This window comes from Solanum dulcamara, chromosome 9 (genome assembly GCF_947179165.1).
Source record: "Solanum dulcamara chromosome 9, daSolDulc1.2, whole genome shotgun sequence".
Taxonomy (NCBI): Eukaryota; Viridiplantae; Streptophyta; class Magnoliopsida; order Solanales; family Solanaceae; genus Solanum; species Solanum dulcamara.
The window spans coordinates 11,006,610-11,026,166 of NC_077245.1; the positions used below are offsets into that span (position 1 = coordinate 11,006,610).

General features: G+C 37.2%; 1 protein-coding gene across 3 annotated transcripts in view; it reads left to right on the forward strand.

Annotated features, from left to right (window-relative positions):
• The window catches only part of LOC129902117 (midasin), a 59,103-nt gene that overhangs the window by 26,677 nt on the left and 12,869 nt on the right, over positions 1–19,557 (forward strand). For all 3 annotated transcript variants that reach the window (XM_055977164.1, XM_055977165.1, XM_055977166.1), the window contains exons 20-49: positions 157–261; positions 358–663; positions 1,096–1,289; positions 1,400–1,454; positions 1,778–1,928; positions 2,391–2,464; positions 2,908–3,055; positions 4,337–4,435; positions 4,557–4,657; positions 4,766–4,855; positions 4,933–4,998; positions 5,129–5,293; positions 5,382–5,589; positions 5,671–6,566; positions 6,703–8,199; positions 8,333–8,516; positions 8,595–8,663; positions 9,776–9,858; positions 9,939–10,190; positions 10,449–10,679; positions 10,764–10,846; positions 13,485–13,659; positions 13,751–13,840; positions 14,106–14,232; positions 14,362–14,516; positions 16,267–16,380; positions 18,490–18,651; positions 18,827–19,006; positions 19,096–19,284; positions 19,421–19,522. In XM_055977164.1, coding sequence (XP_055833139.1) covers positions 157–261; positions 358–663; positions 1,096–1,289; positions 1,400–1,454; positions 1,778–1,928; positions 2,391–2,464; positions 2,908–3,055; positions 4,337–4,435; positions 4,557–4,657; positions 4,766–4,855; positions 4,933–4,998; positions 5,129–5,293; positions 5,382–5,589; positions 5,671–6,566; positions 6,703–8,199; positions 8,333–8,516; positions 8,595–8,663; positions 9,776–9,858; positions 9,939–10,190; positions 10,449–10,679; positions 10,764–10,846; positions 13,485–13,659; positions 13,751–13,840; positions 14,106–14,232; positions 14,362–14,516; positions 16,267–16,380; positions 18,490–18,651; positions 18,827–19,006; positions 19,096–19,284; positions 19,421–19,522 — 6,351 coding nt within the window. The remainder of the gene's footprint in view (positions 1–156; positions 262–357; positions 664–1,095; positions 1,290–1,399; positions 1,455–1,777; positions 1,929–2,390; positions 2,465–2,907; positions 3,056–4,336; positions 4,436–4,556; positions 4,658–4,765; positions 4,856–4,932; positions 4,999–5,128; positions 5,294–5,381; positions 5,590–5,670; positions 6,567–6,702; positions 8,200–8,332; positions 8,517–8,594; positions 8,664–9,775; positions 9,859–9,938; positions 10,191–10,448; positions 10,680–10,763; positions 10,847–13,484; positions 13,660–13,750; positions 13,841–14,105; positions 14,233–14,361; positions 14,517–16,266; positions 16,381–18,489; positions 18,652–18,826; positions 19,007–19,095; positions 19,285–19,420; positions 19,523–19,557) is intronic.

Consider the following 19,557-nt stretch of genomic DNA (forward strand, 5'->3'; position numbering starts at 1 on the left):
ATTTGCCCTGTTTCTTTTTTTTTTTGATTGCAAAACTTGTGTTTATCGGTCCTGGTAGATTCTATCATCTGATTTACTGTCATTGTATATGTATTTGATTTCTTTCTTTTTATATATATCTTATGAAACTGGTTTGTTTATTGATACTCTTACCAGGGTTTCTATCCTGTACGCGAAAGATCGAAGATTTCTACAGATTTCGAGTACCTTTGCAAGAAGTTGATGCATGCCAAGGCTATTGTGAACTATCCTGGAGATTCTGTATGTTTATTTTCATCCCATATTCTGGTATGAGAAGAGGTTCTTTTGTTTTATTAATTAGACACTGACGTTTCTTGTCACATATATGCTCTGCAGATGATTTCTTCAGATATCAATCATGCTTCTTCCACTCTTCATAAGCTGTCTGTTATCTTAAGTAGCTACCGGCAGAGTCTAGTTTGGGGTCCTGATGTAACTAGTCAAGATGTTGACTACATTGGACAACTGAATTTGGACTTGGTTCAATTGTACCAGAAATGGCAGACCATTTTTATGTGGCAAGATGGACCTCTTGTTGAAGCGATGAAGAAAGGAGAGTTATTTCTCGTGGATGAAATCTCTTTAGCTGATGACAGTGTACTTGAAAGACTAAACAGCGTATTGGAGCCAGAAAGGAAACTGGTGGGTAACTTATATGGTTTAAAGTGATAGTACACAGATTATTTACATTTGGATTCACCTGCCATCTCAAATAAGAATGCCAAAGTCAAGTCTTTACTTCGCTGGTTGAAATTAGTTAATACTGTATTTGTATCAAATCTTGCATCATCTGTCATTTCCTAGGAGGGTCTGGTGCTGTTGTTTTGATGCAATTTTTTCTACCCCATGCTGTTTATGTATGTTCTAGATTTTTACATTTTTTATGAGAGAGCTTGCTTATGCTTCTGGTCTGTTTCGGAGCTGTGTTCTCAGCTTGACTCTCCTGCTTCCTCATTACATGCCACCTTTTCTTATATATCTTGTTACAAACTTTGCCTAATTTCTTTTGATTGGCTGTTTTCTTTTCCTTACATTGCTAATTATTCATTCATTGGATCGATGGTATTTCTGCAGTCTTTGGCTGAGAAAGGAGGCTCTGATCTCCAGAAAATAACTGCTCATCCTAACTTTTTTCTACTTGCAACAATGAATCCTGGTGGTGATTTTGGCAAAAAAGAATTGTCTCCTGCCCTTCGCAATAGGTTCACGGAAATATGGGTGCCACCTATTACTGAGTTGGATGAGCTTAATAGTATTGCTCTTGAGAGGTTTGTAAATGCTAAGTTTTTATTTTCCATCAATTCCTAAAGATGACTTGCTTCTCATGAGGCTCGGCTCTTAAATGGTCTTGTTTTATTTGACAAACTTCGTTTTGCAGCATTTCAAACGCAAACTTTAGTGTGCTGGTAGATCTTATGATGAAATTTTGGGAGGTATGTAGTTTCCTAATGTTATATGACCTTAGTTTTTCATAAAGGCTTGCATGCTTCACAGCCAGTTCCACTTTTATCCAAGCACCGGTTGGGCTTATAGCATGTGAAATATCTAGAGCTATACTTTGGTTGTGGTCATTGTATCTTTGATGATTCTCTTTCATTGGCTTTAGTTAAGTTAGCTTGATTTCTGTTATGGGTGATACTCACTTACACTGCTTGTAAAGGAAATCTAGTGATGGATGCTGTATGCCCCCCTTATCCTTTTTAACACCTTTAAATCTTCATAGTATTATGTTTGACATTCTTTTTCTTAAATTCAGTGGTTCAACAATTTACAAACAGGACGGGCACTTACCGTGAGAGATCTTCTATCATGGGTATCCTTTATTAATGTGACAGAGAGAATTCTTCAACCAGAATCTGCATTCCTTCACGGGGCATTTCTTGTTTTGCTCGACAGCCTAAGTTTGGGTATGTGAACTTGCCAGCTATTTTACTACTAAAGCTTTCTGTTTTTTGGTTTAACAGTATTTGAAATGTTGTTTTTTCATATAGGGTCATGACATCAACCATCTAGTACTTCTCATCTGTTGATGCACTGTTATCTTCTCCGCTGTTTTTTATTTTCCTGTGAAAACTTATTGCATATGCATGAATGGGGATGGATACAATTCTTATAAACATGGCTTCTGCACAAGTTTAACTTATTATTATCATCTTATTCTTATTGCTCAATTATATCAGCTATACTACTATTTCAATTTCTAGGGATCTTTTCTTTGTATCTTGATAAAGATGGCTATTCTTGTATAGATTTTCCATGAGATTTTACAACTTACTCCATATGTTCCTGCTGGTTGACAATGTCTGTTCTGCTACCGGGGATTTTGTTTCTCTTTTTTTCTTCATTCTGTTAATAATTATTTTACTCAGGTACAAATATTTCAAGGACAGATGCTGCAGGGTTGCGAGAGAAATGCCTTTCATTTCTTTTAGATGGACTAAAGGTCTCATCTTATACTTATTTACATAATAAATCATTTCTTTTTTAATCAGTGTTTGAAAGATTTTACAGATTTAAACGTAAAAAATGTAGATACGGTTAAACATTATTTTGCAATCTTGAGTGGTGGCTCTTCAAATTTCTGTCATCTCTAGAAAGGTTAGACGGAATAGGTCCATCTAGAAGTGCCTTCTGTTCTCACAGAAGAGTTACCTGGGCTCCACCTTTTCAATAGAGATGCTAGGATTAAGCTATTTTGTTGAAAGTCGCAGAGAAGTAGAGGGGAACAGATATTATCATATTCCAGTAATTTTCCAACATTTGCTGTCCCTTGGGAAATGAAATACTACTACTTGATCAGCCTGGTCTTCACATGCTTGTTTGAGGTACTTGTACTGTTTCTTGTAACATTTCTTTCGTAACAAGTATCACCTTTTGCCATTGTAGGAGCTCAATTTTAGTTTTGATTGCTCAAATAATTCCATGTTGGTGCCTTATGGTTGGGCCGATCCTGGAAGATCTGCTGTTATAGAGTGCACTGATACAATGCAATGTGACAATCGCTTTGGGATTCCTCCTTTCTATATTGAGAAAGGTATGATGTACTGTGTATGATCTAAAAATTTATCATGGGAAGTTTGGCTGCTGATGTTGCTTATTTGCTTAGCAGATTTGATAATCATATAGGAAAATATCATGAAAAGAAATCACTGCTTTACTGCTTTAAGTCATTTGGGTGGAAGTTCTGCTCTCTAACCTTGCTGTTGCTTTAGAGTTATTATGTTGTTCATACTGTTCGTCAGATGAACAGTTGGGGCTTGTTGATTCCCTTTTTAGGGGTAAAATGAGCAATCTTATAAGTGATGCGGTAGAACCCGTATACAAGCCGTACACCAAAAGCAAAGAACCTATGCCAAAATTTGGTTCTCTATGAAAGAAACCCAATCATCTAGGAATTGTTGATCCTTAATTAAATATATGTATTTGTCTTTTCAGCATTGGAAGGTTTCTTTTTATGATAAATGAGTTACAACAATTTTAAGGCATCTAATTCACATTGACTTCATCTAAAAACAATGCATCTAATTCACATTGAGTAATCTGGAGGTAAATTCTTTTTCTGGTTGTAGTGTACATTAATACCCGTTATAGTCTTAGGGATCCCCATCCCGAACACATTAAAAGTTTTTCCTTTTGAAAATCAAAGCAGGTTGCCACATTGGTCCCTGTCCTACAAGTGGACAGTATCTTCCTTTGAAATTGTCATATTTCCTGGAAGAGCCACTTTGTTGACTAAACAAGTTGACTTACTAGCCAAATATGGCTGTACTAATGTCTGAATTGTTCAGCTGTCAGAACTTTTGGATTTTAAACAAACAATTTTTTCTTTAGTTGAGGTAAATTTTGAGCTTTATAAAGAGTAGAGATGGTGTTTATGATTTGTAAGCACTGTACGAGAAAATAGCTATATTGAACAAAGGACTCTAAATTCCAGAGATAAATTTATTAGTATTCTAATGATTGTAACACATTATAGCCACTTGCACTTGCTTCTTCCGTGATCCACCACTTTATTGATGTCAAAGTCTTGGCCGGTATAAGTTTGAAGACACTCCAGTTTACATTCTGGACAGTCTGGAAAAAAATGGGCTGAAGTAGTGATCTAGATATCAAGAGATGCCAATTCTTGACTAATTTTGGTTCCTGCAAGGTTTCCCACTCAAATAAGTGGTACCTCATTATTTATTTATTTATTTATTTATTTATTTATTTATTTTTGGATTGTCTTTGTGGTTTCCGGGTTGACAGTTAAAGGTGGAGCCAAACAATTATGCGTTGCTTCCCTTTTTACTATGTTGTGCTGAAATCTTGTTAGGTGGGAATTGTTTTGCTGGTGAGAAATTTGAGTTTCTAGCACCGACGACCCGCAGGAATGCATTGAGAGTGCTCCGTGCCATGCAGCTTGCTAAACCTGGTACACTTTATTTAATAAGGGAATTGTTGTTCCCTTTTGTTTATGTATAAATTTACACATGCCATATTTGCTGAAACTCGCTCAAAGAAATCCACTGACTTTGTAATTTCACCCTCTGTAGTTCTGTTGGAAGGGAGCCCTGGCGTTGGAAAAACAAGTCTGATTGTAGCCCTTGGCAAATTTTCTGGGCACACAGTAGTGCGGATAAATTTATCAGAGCAGGTCAATAAATCTATTAGGTTCCCACCTCAGATTTTTAGTACTTCTTTTAGATGTCAAAATATTGCTGTAATTATGTATTCTTACTGGTTTGGACGTTGACTTACACAGACGGACATCATGGACTTGTTTGGGTCTGATTTGCCTGGCGAGGGTGATGAAGGGATACAATTTGCATGGTCTGATGGAATTCTTTTACAGGTATGTTTATGTTCCTTCAGTAGAATGGTTTGCTTCTGTAAATCAAAATAATTTGCATAAATTTGTTGTATTTCCAGGCTCTAAAGCAGGGATCGTGGGTGCTTTTGGATGAACTCAATCTTGCTTCACAGTCTGTCTTGGAGGTCGAAATCTACACTTTTACCTTCATAATGTGTTAACTATGCAACAAGTTTAGTTTCTTTGCAATTGTACTCTTATTCTCTTGATTCTCTCACTTAGTTAACCAGTTTTTTAGTTTTACAATGAAAATAGGGGTTAAATGCTATTTTGGACCATCGGGCTGAGGTTTTCATTCCAGAGTTAGGTCGCACTTTCAAGTGCCCACCATCTTTCAGAGTTTTTGCTTGTCAAAATCCTTCAAATCAGGGTGGGGGACGGAAAGGTCTTCCAAAGTCCTTCCTCAACAGATTTATGAAGGTCTGCCTCGCCACTGTTTACAATTGTCAGCAGTACATTTAGTTAATAAAAGAGTTACTAGTAACTATCTCATGCTTGTTGGTTTCAGGTTTATGTCGATGAGCTAGTTGAGGATGACTATCTTGCTATTACTAGTTCGCTCTATCCAACAATTTCACATTCTCTTCTCTCCAAGCTGGTTTTATTTAATAAGAGATTACATGAAGAAATAATGTTGCATCACAAATTTGCTCAAGAAGGATCCCCTTGGGAGTTCAATCTCCGAGATGTAATTCGTTCCTGTGAAATCATAAAAGGTCTGTTCTTTTGTTCTTGATAGCCGATTCTCATATCCATCTTACAGGATTGACCTCAAATGAATGAATTTCGCTTTTCAGATGCCCCCAGTATATCAGAATCTGATTGCTTTCTGAATCCTGTTTATGTTCAAAGAATGCGCAGTGCTGTTGATAGAGTGGAGGTCTTAAAGCTTTATGAGCAGGTATTCAAAATGAAGCCCAGCATAAATCCTCATCCGCGGGTTCAGCTGAATCCCCAGTATTTGATTGTTGGGAATGTATCTATCGAACGAAATCATTACCTGTCACCTGGAGTGTCCAATAGCGACCTTAAAATTTTGCCTGGCTTCCGCAATAGCTTGGAAGCTGTAGCACAATGTGTTAAGAACCAGTGGCTATGCATATTAGTTGGACCTGCATCCTCTGGTAAAACCTCATTGATACGGTTGCTTGCTCAGCTGACAGGAAATGTACTTAATGAGTTGAATCTTTCTTCTGCAACTGATATCTCTGAGCTCCTTGGAAGCTTTGAGCAACACAATGCTGTTCGAAAATACCGTCTTGCCATTGCTTGGATTGAATCCTTTATAAATGAATATTGTGGTCTGCTGCTGGAATCTTCATGCAAGGAATTTATGATGAGAAAAGAGCTGTTTATTCTGTGGCTGTCCTTCTTATCAAGCATCAAGAACAACCCTCCAACAAGTTCTTGCTCTTCATATGTTGATACTTGGAGGACAAAGTACTTTGAGTCTGCCTCTACGTTGGTTAACATTATTGAACATCTAAAGTTGGTGGTTGAGGAAACATCATTGCCTTTGTCTTGGTCTATGAAGGATTTGGATACAACTCTCGCAATGATCAAGAAATTTGAAGAAGGTCACTCAAAAAGGAGACATTCCTCAAAGTTTGAGTGGGTAACTGGCATGCTTGTAAAGGCTATAGAAAATGGAGAGTGGATAGTATTAGATAATGCAAATCTCTGTAACCCAACGGTCCGTACTCTCTCTCTCCCATGTTTTGTGCTCTTTTTAACTTTTCATTATTTTTGTTGCAATCTCTATAGCGTGTAAATCTTAAGGTGCTGTGTCTTGTTTACATTGGTTATTTGGTGCCTCTTGATTTCTGCAGGTTCTTGACAGGATAAATTCTTTAGTTGAACAATCTGGATCCATCACCATCAATGAATGTGGAACAGTTGAAGGAAAGCCTGTAATTCTTCATCCCCACCCTAAGTTTCGGATGTTTCTAACAGTTAACCCTCTTAATGGTGAAGTTTCACGTGCAATGAGAAATAGAGGGGTTGAAATTTTCATGATGGGGCCTGATTGGTTGTTTGATGACAAATGCACTGAAATTGAAATCGAGCTTGAGAATGCAAAGAGATATATTGTTCTTTCTGGGGTAACTTCTGGTAAGTTAGTTGATTTGATGGCCAATGCCCACATGAATGCGAAGGTTGAAGGTGCACTGCTCAAAATTAGGATCACACTTCTTGAACTTGCACGCTGGGTGCAGTTGTTTCAGCAGCTTCTTACAAATGGTAATCAGTTTTCATGGAGCTTGCAAACGAGTTGGCAGCATACCTATGTTTCTTTATTTGGTGTCGATGGAGGGAAGAGTATTGCTGATCAAGTGGGAGTTCGTATTTCTCTAATACCAAAGTTTCAGGACTTTAACTCCTCTCAAGCTGGCTTGTTGTCTTTGCCAGGGGGATGGCCAGCACCCCTGAAATTGAGGGACTATATTATATATTCAAAAGAAACTTGTATAAGGCAAAATTGCATGTACCTCGAATTCCTGGGAGCTCAGACTGCCTGTTATTTAACTTCTGCTGCATTACGTAATGCACTGGCTCCAACTTCAGTGGTTAACTCACTCGTGATGGATACAAGGCTCTTGCATGCCATGATGTTTCCTAAAGATTCAAGTTATCAAGCTGATGTTTGTGGCGGGGCAAAAGAACTTAACTTGGATTTAGCCCGGGAAATGTTGTTGTATGCTGCAAATTGGGCATTTGAACAGGCTACTGAAAGTGATTACAAGCTTTATCTTCTTTGGTTTTCCCATGTTGGTTCTCTATTACAGCAACATTCTTCATTCTTTAGTTTTTATGCTTCTATTCTGGCAAAGGAATTAGAACATCCAATATGGAAACAAATTTTTAGTTGTCGTTGTGAGATTGTGTCTCATAATTTGGTTAATTTGGATACTTGTCCAATACCTTTACTTTCAGTTGAAGTGGTTGATTTAACACCAGCTGACAATGTGTTGAAATCCTGCTGCGGAGTTCTTGTGAAAGCCATTAAGAGTGTTAGATTACTGAGACTTAGCCATCTGCAGTGGAGCTCCGAGATAGGTTACAAATACAGTAGGGAAACACAGTTCTTTAAACCTGTTTTGAGATCTCTTCAGGAGTTGGAGAAGAACATACTTGAAATGTTTGTCCTGTCACCTTCTTTTGATGTGCTGTTCCAGTTGTACAGTAACCTCTTCGAACATCACACTCTACTATGGACAGGCATTATTACTTCTCAAAATGAGTGCTTGCTAATATCTTGGAGATCTTTGATGAAGGAAGTTTCAAGACTGTCGGAATTTTTCCCAAAAGAAGTAGAGACGTTTCAGGTAAGTTGTCTTGGTTTGGCTTGTCACTTTTGTCTATCTTTGCTATGCCTAATTCTTAATTGATTTGTTTCTTTGTTCTCCTTTTGTTTTATAGCAATGAATTTTCATTCTGTTTCAACTTGTACTTATGTAGGGTGTTGTAGAGAATTTGGATAAGTTCTCAAGAAAATGGCCTTCACAGTTGCAAAAGTCCTTGTTGTGGGTCCATGGTGGGCATCCATATCTGCCACCTTCTGCTGAATTATATGAGAAATTGTGTCAGCTACTAAGCTTTTGTGAACGACTTTGGCCGGGGAAGAGAAATAGCAGGGAGCTAGGTAGCTTTTCTTTGATCATTTGGCTACAATTATTTTTCCTACTTTCCAGTTATCTGTCTGACTCAATTACTTTTGTAGCAACGGATGATGTAATCATTGAAGCGGCTTCATATTCTAATCCAGAACTACGACTCATTGCCATGCGTGGTACACTTCTTATCATTTGGCATTGTTGCTATCTCCTGTAATCTGGTCACATTTCATTGCGTTACATTTGGTGCTGTGTACAAGGGCGAGAAGTGGGTTTTCGCTATTCTAATTGATTGTTCTTGTCGAACTTTCTAGTCTTATTTTGTTTGGTAATACATTCATGAAGTAACAAGATACGGATCTACTGGTGGTTTGGATGGTCGTTTAGTTATATATAGTTGTGGCTTATTGCGGATGATTATTTGGTTTGATTTAAAGTTAGCAGAAAGATAGTTTGTGGTTTTAACTTGTAATTTTTATGGATTCTGCTGTGTATTTGTAGCTTTGATTTTTTTGTTGTAGACCTACAATAAATAAATAACTGTATGAATGTGTCTTCTCTCTAATTTGTTAGGCTTTTAAATGACACACATATGAACATGGTATTAGGTGGACAAATTTTTGGAATCAATGTAGAGTTAGCTAAAGATAGGGTACAATGGTAGAAAGTCCATATAGTTGATATCTTCTAGGTTCAAATCTCATTGCTACCCGTTACAAAAGAATTTCACATGCTTGTACCAAGAAAAAAGATTAAAGCCCGCATGTGAGCGGGTGTGTTGTCATCAAATTGTTGTTATGTCTAATGTTCTAATCAGTGTAGTCAAAGGCGCGCTTAAGCCCTGAAGCGAGGCTCAAAATGTGTTGAGCGCTTCGCCTCGCTTTATGTGCGCTTCAGTGTTGCATCAAGGTTTTAAGGCAAACTTTTCCTTGCCAATGAGCCTCTTCTTAAGAAGTGACACTAAACAATTGATATTTCACTTTATCATAATTTGTTTTCAATTTCTTTGGTCATATATTTGTCATTCATGTTTATAATTATTAGTGTTGGACTAAACATATCTATTTGTATTTATTTCTCCCTTTGCGCCTTTTTTCATTAAAGCCCACACTTTATTTGCGTTTTGAGCTTAAGCCCAATGGACCTTACAATTTTTTTGCGCTTTTCTCCTTTGATAACACTGGTTCTAATCTCTCCTAGCAATTTAGATCATAATATGCAGTACTCTTGGTGATAGGATGCTTTAATTGTTTTAGATCTTATCTGACTGAATATGATTCTTGGTAAGGTGTCTCTATGTCATCTTATGTCATGGCAAAAGTTGATGAAAATGGTATCAGCCCTGTTGAGCAGTTGGAGGAGATGTACCAGGTTTGCTTTTTACCTTTTCCTATCTTTTTCATTGTGTGGTTTATTTAGAATTATGGTAAGTGTATTCATTTCTTACGCAGATGCTTTCCAGAAGGTTTGATTTTGAAAAAGAGAAGTTGAAAGAGAATTTCAGAAGCATTAAGCAAGCCCCAAGAACATCCATTTTACCTGCTTGTTGTGTCTTCTTACCTGACATGTTGTGTCAAAGGTCTAGCTTTGATTGTTGGCTAGAGACTCTACCCATAGTTGATGATGCCAGTTTTTTCCTTGATACAAGACTACTTCAGCAACTTTCGACAATTGCTTTAGCTGATGGGGAGGAACAATGCCAAGTAAGATTTTCTTTTGTCAACTATATCAAGTACTTTTTTGGGGGTCTATCGGGAACAACCTCTCTGCCACACACAACAAGGGGTAAGGTATGTGTACATCCTACCCTACCCAGAACTCACTTGTGGGGTTACATTGGGCATGTTGTTGTCGCTGTTGTATATCAAGTACAATTTTTCATCGTGATGCGCTAACTAATGTTAAGATAACATTCATGTGGTGCACCCAGTAATACGGTATTGTCTTGTCCAATCAAACAGGATGTAACTGGCTTGCTTGGCCTTATTGAGTCAGCAATGAATTTTTCTTTGAACTTCTCATCAAGGCCTCCAACTGACTTTTCACCTCACCAAAAAATTTTGTGGACCCTAGAGGCTCGGAAAACTGTCTATAGAGGTCAGTTTCAAAAAATGATTGAACAGATATCCAGTTTTGTTCTCGAGATGTGGTATATATGGCATTCATCTTTGTGGACGCCAACTGCTGCTGAGGTAAACCGTATGATGCATATATACTGCAAATAGTTTTATATCTTCGAGTATAATATCTGTATTTATGTTTTTACGGCTCTGCAGAACCACTCATGGCATAAATGTGACGATATCCTTCCTGATGAGCTGTTTAAGCCTTCAAAAATGGCAGCAATTCAGAAAATCCTGTAAGTTCCTTATTTGTTTGATGTGTGTAGTTGTAGGGGCGACAATTCGGCTTGGGTGGGTCTTCTTTTGGTACCAGTTTCCAACTAGTGATGAATGTAGTACACATGCAAGATACAGATATAGAGGGGGAGAAAGTGAGAAAGTTGAGAAAAGAGATATGTGCATATATATGTATATAGGAAGGGGATGGGGTGGTGGTCGTCGTATTGCTGTTCAGTTTTCAGTGTGCTATTTTGGCTAAACTTCATGTTTCTTGGATCTTGCATCTTCTATTTCTGTGCCCCACAGTTTCTCATGGTACAAACACAAAAACTGACGAATTCGAGATTATTTTTTTAAACAGAAGTTAAGTTTTATTGATGAAACCAGCACTAAGTTGGTGTTATTGTTTACATCCAAATAAGCCGAAACCAAAAGATAATTCCCTTCTACTGTGCAGGGAGCTAAGAAAGTTTACCGAGGTTCAATACCATATACCAGTTCTAGAGTAATCCAATAAATGATCTGTAGTAGGCAGTCAGCTTTTATTTTAAAAACAAGTATCTTTTTGCCTTAAAATGCCTTCTGTTCCTTCCATGAAGTGCACCAAGTTGGTATACCGGGTATTCTTCATCTTCTTACTTGCGCTCTTCCTGTTCCAGCAGCAGAAAAAACTTGAGTTTAGTCTAGGCACGATAATCCCAGAATGTTGAAAAGTAGACAACATAATTATTTACCCGGTACCTGTGCCGGTGGGAGGTAACAAGTAACCTGTGAGCTGAGGCGTGGCTAGCTGGTCCAGACATCATGATTATCAGAAACATATTGGTGGCTTATACTTACAGTTCCCTCTCCACATAAGTAACATTATTGCTCTTTGTAGGTTGTCTTGCATTAGGCATGCTTCCTTTACAATGCATCCTTCCTTTATGCAAGCCGTACAAAACATGGCCCTTTATAGGAACTTCTTGATCTTCAAATCCTCTTCCAAGGTCATGATGGAATCTGGTGGGATCTGCTTATGGCCTTGTTGCATAGTATAATAATGAATTCACTCGCCTTCCAGAAAAATTGATCCGCACCTCCATCTCCCAGTCATTAAGGTGTCATCTGGAATATATGTTCCACCTGTGCCTTCTCATGAAGTCATTCGCCTTCCAGAAAACTTGATCCACACCTTCTCCATCTCCCGGTCATTAAGATGTCATCTGGAACATATGTTCCACCTGTCCCTTCTCTTCTGTCTCCCACAATAAAGTTTGATTCTTGTGCCATGTTGAACAAAAATGGGAATTGCATCTTCGATGGTAAGTTGTGTATTTTGTTGTCATGCCAAGAAGATGTTTCCTTCCATTGCCAATCTTTTATCCATTGTTTTATGCAGAAGTAACCATAGTGATTGGATCTGTTCCTGAATTTCCCACTCCATTAGGTCCATGACCCAACCTTGTATGACACTCATTCACTAAACCAAATTTCTCTTTCATCACCGTGCATCATCGAACACTTTCTTCCTGGTTAAACCTCCATAATCATTTTATTTAAAGACTTGTTTTGTACTTTTAATTTTTTGTCACCCATTCCTGAAACAGTCGATGAACTCACATACCTTATTTGGTCTGTTTCTGCATAGAATAAGTGTAAGGTACTTAAGCTGCTTCGGTTGTCACATCCTTATCCATCCTTCACTGAACAACAAATTTGAGTATTTTACTTAGGCCCTCATGACTAGAATCTAAGTTGTCTGGACTCTTCAGTTTCGGTGCTGCACCGTGTGGACACGATGTGTTTGTGGGTGTGGGATGCGTACCAGATCTAGTCAATCAATTTTGGGCACTTTGACCATAATGATAGAGAAATTAGAGACAGATGCGATGATTGGTGAAATCCAAACAAAAGCTACACTGAAATCATAATATAGGCACATTTTTTTTATCGTTAAAAGATATTTACAGGTCAGCATGACTGTTGAATGTGCAATAAACTCATGAAGTCTATGATGAACTCTATATAATTTGCAATAGCCATGTTACACTAAAAATAGTCGAGAGGTGCATATGTAGTTAATAATAATTACAGATTCAAACTTTGCTATGAAAAAATTGTGCATTCCTTTCTTTCCAAATAGTCCACCATAATTTATGCTTATTTTTATAATACTATTTTTTTAGATAGTTGAATTATTTTTAGCCGTATCTCGTATTTGCACCTGTATCAGACGCCCATGTCTTAAATCTCTCCTTGTTGCAAAGAAACCTTCAGCTGAGCCATTATTGAGCACTGATCTCTTAACTGTGCTATCAGAAACAACCTCCCCAGATCCATCCTGTGGGATTACACTGGGTTTGTTGTTGATCTCCACTGTGCTATTCCGATGATTTACCAGTTCAACTGTTCTGTCCTAGAACCCGGCTCTTAGAGCAATTTGATATACACTTAGAACTCGCAGTCTTAAACATGCCATTTATAAAAACATCTCTTTAAGGATAGAATGTGAAGTTCAAATTCTAAATTTTTTAGATATAGACAGGTGTCATTCTTTTTGGAACAAACTAAAAAGGATAGGGAGTACATTGCGAGTACCTTTTTGTTTAAAAGTCTTTGCTATTTATTTTCAGAGTTGAAGTTTTTTTCTAATAAACTTTTCATCAAGCACAGGTTTGGTATTGAGTTAGAAGAAGAAAAAAGGCACAGGTATGGTACATTTGCTATCAGAAATTATCCGGTGCATAGTATCAAAATGAGAGCTGCTTCCCGTTATCTTTGGCAAGGTTCTCTTGAAGTAGACACAAAACATTTTCTATTATCGACTGCTCGATCCCTCTTCCAGAAGGTATGGTCTCCTTTAGTTTTTGTGTACAGTCCCCAAATTGGTGCTGAAGTGATAATTTATGATCTATACTCTCTGCTGCGTGTGTTTTCAGATGATATTTGCACACAGAAAGTCTTTCGAAGCTGAGAAGTTTGCTAAACTTAAAGATCTCTTTCCTTCTGATACACAGAAGACCATCTCGGTAGTTATTTTCCTTCTGTCCCATTTGAATGTATTCTATAGGCAGTATAGCTTTATAATATGTTATTTTTCCCATGTCAACAGTTTCTTCCATAGCTGCTATTCTATGTCATAGAAACTGAACATCATTTATCTTTAGTTAAATTAACGCCCTTGTAACCCATTATGGGATGTTGGTTTCCAATTGAACTTTCAAATCCCGGACATTTACTTTTTTATTTGAATCTTAAGTTTGTTCATAACCACTTTTCTTTTCCATGTCATAGCAAGACGAAATTGAGATCATGCTTTCCCTTCTTGCATCATCAAATCACAAGATGATCTCATCAGATGAGATGAAACCTTTTGTTGAGCCTTTGCTTCAAGGATTGTATCTCCCATGCTCGCCTGAGTGTGAGTGCATTAGAATTGTCTTTTCCTAGAGTAGTTCCACAATGGTCATGTTTTTTTTTTTTTTTTGGGGGGGGGGGGGGGCTAAAATATTAGTTTTCATTTTGTTATTTTTTCCTGTTGCTCTTGCAGCCTTTACAAATAGGATAGGGAGTGTATGGTTGCTCATTGGAGCTTTCCGCTACCAGCTTCTGATTTGCTGCACTGATCTGGATCCAACTGCAAAATACTACTTAAAGTACTCAAGAGTTGTGGAAAAGATATCTTCTCTTCAGCTCGAAGCTCAGGTAAGGGATATGATAAGAATTGATTAATTGAATGAAAAACAAGAAAATAATGCGGAAGAGAAAGTACAAGGATAGAAGACATGAAATTAAAGATAGGTTAAAGGTAATTAAACATAAAATTAATTATGTTTCTAGTAGAATCAATTCAAAAACTTAGGTTAAAGGTGTTCTAGGCTCCTATTTCGAAGAGATTAGAGATATTAACCCGTATAATACTAATTACCTTCTTTGATTTATGAGTAAGAACCAAAGATATGAAGTTAAAAAATTAATCTTATTTCTTAGAAGAATCATTCTTTATTAATTCTTTTAAGGTTGTAAGATAAATCCCAAGTAGCCAACGTAAAGAAGAGGACCTCTCAATTATAATAATATTCTGACGAAAAGAAAAAAAATCACCTCTATATATAGGGGAAGTCTTCCCAAAGAGCATAAGATTCATATCCTACTTTTATGAAAATAACAATTCTAAAAAACTAACTAGGAAAACAACTAAACATCTTCCCGAAACTACATAAATAAAATAAGGGAAGAAAGTGCCAATTTTGCACCAAAAATTGCATGTTTCCTTCAGCCACTTTTTGGGCAAAACTCTCACCCAATATTCCTCCTCCTTGACTAGGACCATGAAATACATGTTGCCCATAGCCCATTCTTCTTCACAACTCTTGGGCTTTTCTTCCACGATAAGCATCTTTTTTATTTCTCATTGAAGCCTGTCAACCTTTAGTGGAAGTAACTGTGGATGCTATCTTCTCTTTAGCTTAAGCTCAGAGATCAATCCTTATGTCTCAGTTCTGGAGTTGTGTCATTTGTGTGCTTGTACTCTGTCCTAATTTATCATTGTTCCTATATGCTTATTTAACAATGTGGGAAGGAATAGGGGATGCATGTAGAAAATTCAGATGTTTTGATATGTGTGACATGACATCCAAAATTAATTTTCTATGTGCTAGAGTTTTCACAAGATGAACTTGGAGCGGTAAACAATTAAACTAGAAGAACTATAAATCTATATGCTTATATATTTGACTTCCTAGACTCTTTACATGTTTAGAGGAGACGGGTGCAATGTCACTGCAGATAGTAGCTTCTTGGTGCTGCATAGATCGATAAAATATTTGCCTTTCTTATCGCCTTCAACTCCCCCACTCCCCCCCCCCCAAAAAAATAAATAAATAAATAAATAAATGAAGATATTACTTGAATCATATTGGTTAAAGTTAAACATAATTCATTAAAGAGGAAGGGTGGAGTTTTCAACTCTTTATGTACATTCAGTATGTTAGCCAAGGCTCTTGGCTACAATGTTTGCACTGTTCCAAAAATCCTAGTTTGACTGTATAGATAATTGAGAGATTATGTAACTCCTATAAAATATATTGGTAAGCTGACTTTATTCAGATTGGGGGGTGAGGTGGGGGTGATGTAGTTGTTTCCGGCATATAGTATTTCATCGTTCTTCTATGGAAACAAATCAAGTCTTAGCCATGGTAATCTCATCTGTAATAGTGTTAGCAGGGGTGTACTATGTGATCTAATCATTGTTAGGCTAAATCAGGGAAGTACCCCGCAGATGTTAATCATTCCTCCTTTTTTTAAGAAATGGTAAATGTAGATGTTAAATATTTTTGGTAAACAAGAAGGAAGGTTTATTTTGATAGGTATATGGATTAGTTACATTATAAAGTTAGTGTTCCAGTTGTATGCCTTAATTCACCATCTATATTCTATTGTTTCCACACTTCAGGTACGCAGTGACTGTGTCCTTTTGGCTGGATCTTTTCAGTTGAGGGAACAAGAAAGAGATAGATCTATGTTGTTGGAAGATCTCCATGCTGAACGAAAGAAACTGCAAAGAAAGGTCAGGAACTTCCTTAATTAATTCAGTTTGCTCTTATCCTTGGTGGTGGATAGTTGATCTGCGCTCTGTAGTTGTTGTAGCCGAGGGTCTTTCGAAAACAACTCTCTGTCCTTTGTGTACACTCTACCTGCTTGCAACTTTCCATGCAGCTTTGTTTTCTTGGAAGTTAAGTATTTGGCAACCGATAAAGGGGAAAAGGGGGTAAAAATGAGTAAAAGTTAAGTATTTGGCAACCAATAAAGGGGAAAAGGGGGTAAAAATGAGTACCTATCCCCACCTACTCGTTGTCCTTTAGCCTTAATTTACAATTTGTGGTGACCCGAACTACATTCAGTAGTCGTAACTAAAATGTGTTGTAGCTCTTAAATAAAAAGTCAAAGGCCTTTTAAAATTGATTTGGGGTTTTAGAAAATCTTCCTTACAACTAGTAAGGTGTCATACTTCATTATTTGACTTTCAAATGGATTCTTTTCTCTTCGAATAAGACGTTATAGATTGCTAGTATTATTGGTATCACTCAACCCTGCCCTTTCTTTACATGTTTTACTTTTAATAGAGAAGTAACATTCTTGGCTTCAAAGAGGATAATTATGCAAACTAGGAATTATGATCTATTAATACTTTTTTCCCTATGATGATGGCATTTGTCATTCATTTGGTATACCCTAAACGCTTACTTTCTTTTAGGATTGATAATTTATTATTACGGAAGTATAAATAAAGAGGAGCAAATCAGGACGACATTGCTATTATCTTTTCCGCATATGTTTTTGCTCTATCTGAAACCGCATTACATTCCAATGTTCAACAGTTTAGGGTCATCATTACTATACTATCTTGCGTTGCTTGTCCACCTACAACCATCATTCCCTTTATCTAGGATTGGGACTATTGAATATTGTTGAACATAATTGGTTGCTCACAACTTGAATTTTATTATTGCATACTGAAGACCAGCTTCAGGCTTACAATTCTTTACACTCCCTTTTCTCCTTTCACTCACTTTCTAGCGAGTCGCTTTGTTGCTCTCACACTTCCCACTTGATCACTCACTTCTTACTTTCTCAACTTAAACGACCACCTCTATTTATAGGGGGTGGAGGTGGGGGTGGAGGATAGAAGAATCTACTGAGAGGTATTTACTACCCTCTTCTAGAATGCTCCCAACAATCTTTATCAAAAACTACATTTCTTGAATTACTCTGTAATTTTTATTTTTTTAAAACTGGTAACTGTATCAATTTCTGTAATGACCAGAACAGCACTTAGGTTGCACTGAAACCATATTTACAAGGGTACCCTGTAATCTATTGCCCTGCTTCTATAATGAATCTAAAACATCAAACATTCAATTGACTTGGTCCATACTATTCTCTATACTCTCATAGCATATACGATTCCTCTCCTTCCAGATTGTCCACCAAATACTTGCTGGAACCATTCTCTATCTGTTCCTGTTTCTTGTCCTGCACTCGTACTTCTTCCCAGCCCTGCCATGCTTCTGAGATTTTCACAGGCATGGACCATGAAATGTGTTTGAGGCTTAAGAACAGTCTCCATAACTGGCTTGTTTCCTTACTACAGTGTAAGAACAGGTGGTTAACTGTCTCTGCAGTTTCACCACAAATGAAACATCTAGGGTATAGTGGTATTCCTTTCCTTATTAGGTTGTCTTGTGTGAGCACTGCCTCTTTGGCCAACAACCAAACAAAACAGGGAAACTTATGAGGTTTTTGGCTTTCCATGTTTTCCAGGGCCTCATTCTAGATTTCTTTGAATTCTCTAAAATTGCTTGAGCATTCTGTTGAGTGATCACTTGAACAATCTAAAAATTTGTCTCTCTCTGGTCCCAGCTTTAGGAAATGGATCCTATGGCCTGTTTCAGCACTAAAAGCTAGCTCATGAGGTTCTAATCAATCCTCATTATTTATTCTTTAACCAATGCAGGTCACTATAACTGAGTTTTACATTTATTCTTTTTCTGCTGGTTATTAGGTAGTATATTTATATGTCAAGTAGTTCTAATCAATCCTTATCATTTCTTGGAAACATGATTTTATGTGCTCTAGATTTATTCATGCCTGACGAATTTAGTGTGCCTCCTATTAGATTGTTTTCCGTGCTGAACCTGAGAAATTCAAGAGAATGAAGGCAGAATGCGACGACTTCCTTGGGACTGTTGATAAAATTGTTACTACTACGGTTAGTTGGACCCAGAATTTTAAAAGCATAAGTGTGGAAGAGATATCTGGCATAGTGCGCAACTGGCAGGTAATGACTCAAGTAGATAACTATCTATTGTTTTCTATTTGTTTTGTTATGTTTTCTACATAATGTTTTCACTGGAAAAATCTAGCTTACCTCTAATCTATTTCAAGTGATTGGATGAGGCTGTGTTGGAATGCCAATTTATCGTACAATGTCATAAACTTAATTCATATTGCAGGAAACGGCTACAAAAGCCATAAAGCAGTTATCAAATGAATATTCTTCGTACATGGATGTAATTCAGCCAGTCCAGACAGCTATATATGAAATAAAATTGGGATTGTCTGTGGCTTTTTCTGGTGCCTTAAGTGAAAAGTATCTGGAGGAACTAGGGAAGTTCGATATGGAATCTGTTCTGGTATTGTCTTTCATTCTTTTATTTATTTCTGATAAGTGTCTTTCAATTCTTTTCCGATATATATTAACTTACTCTACAATGGTCGACAGGCTGCAGTTTATGCCTTTGTGAGATTCCCAAGAGGGTGTGCATCAAAATCTGTTTCGTTTAATGCTGTCAATAACGGCACTGAGCTTTTGTGTTATGACATTGAACTTCCAACAAGCATCTCAGCCCTGGATTTAAATTTGCTGGATAATCTTGTCAGTTGTAAACGGAGAATCAGTAATGATAGCAAGGTTTGTGACTGTCTTTTGTTCTTAGGATTGCGTGTATATCTTCAAGTGTATCTTAATAGTAGGAAAAACATTGTAATATCTTCCTCCTTTGGCTTCTCATGCTTTGCTCATTGTGTTACTCTTCCAATTTTGACAGGTGTCATCCTTGCGACTGAGAACTGCAATGTATCAGAATGTTCTGGTTCGCGTGTTGCATTCTGTTGTTGATGCCCACTTCATGGATACACCGTCCTTTAAGGTGAGGATGATTGTTGCTGTTGTCGGATGTATGTG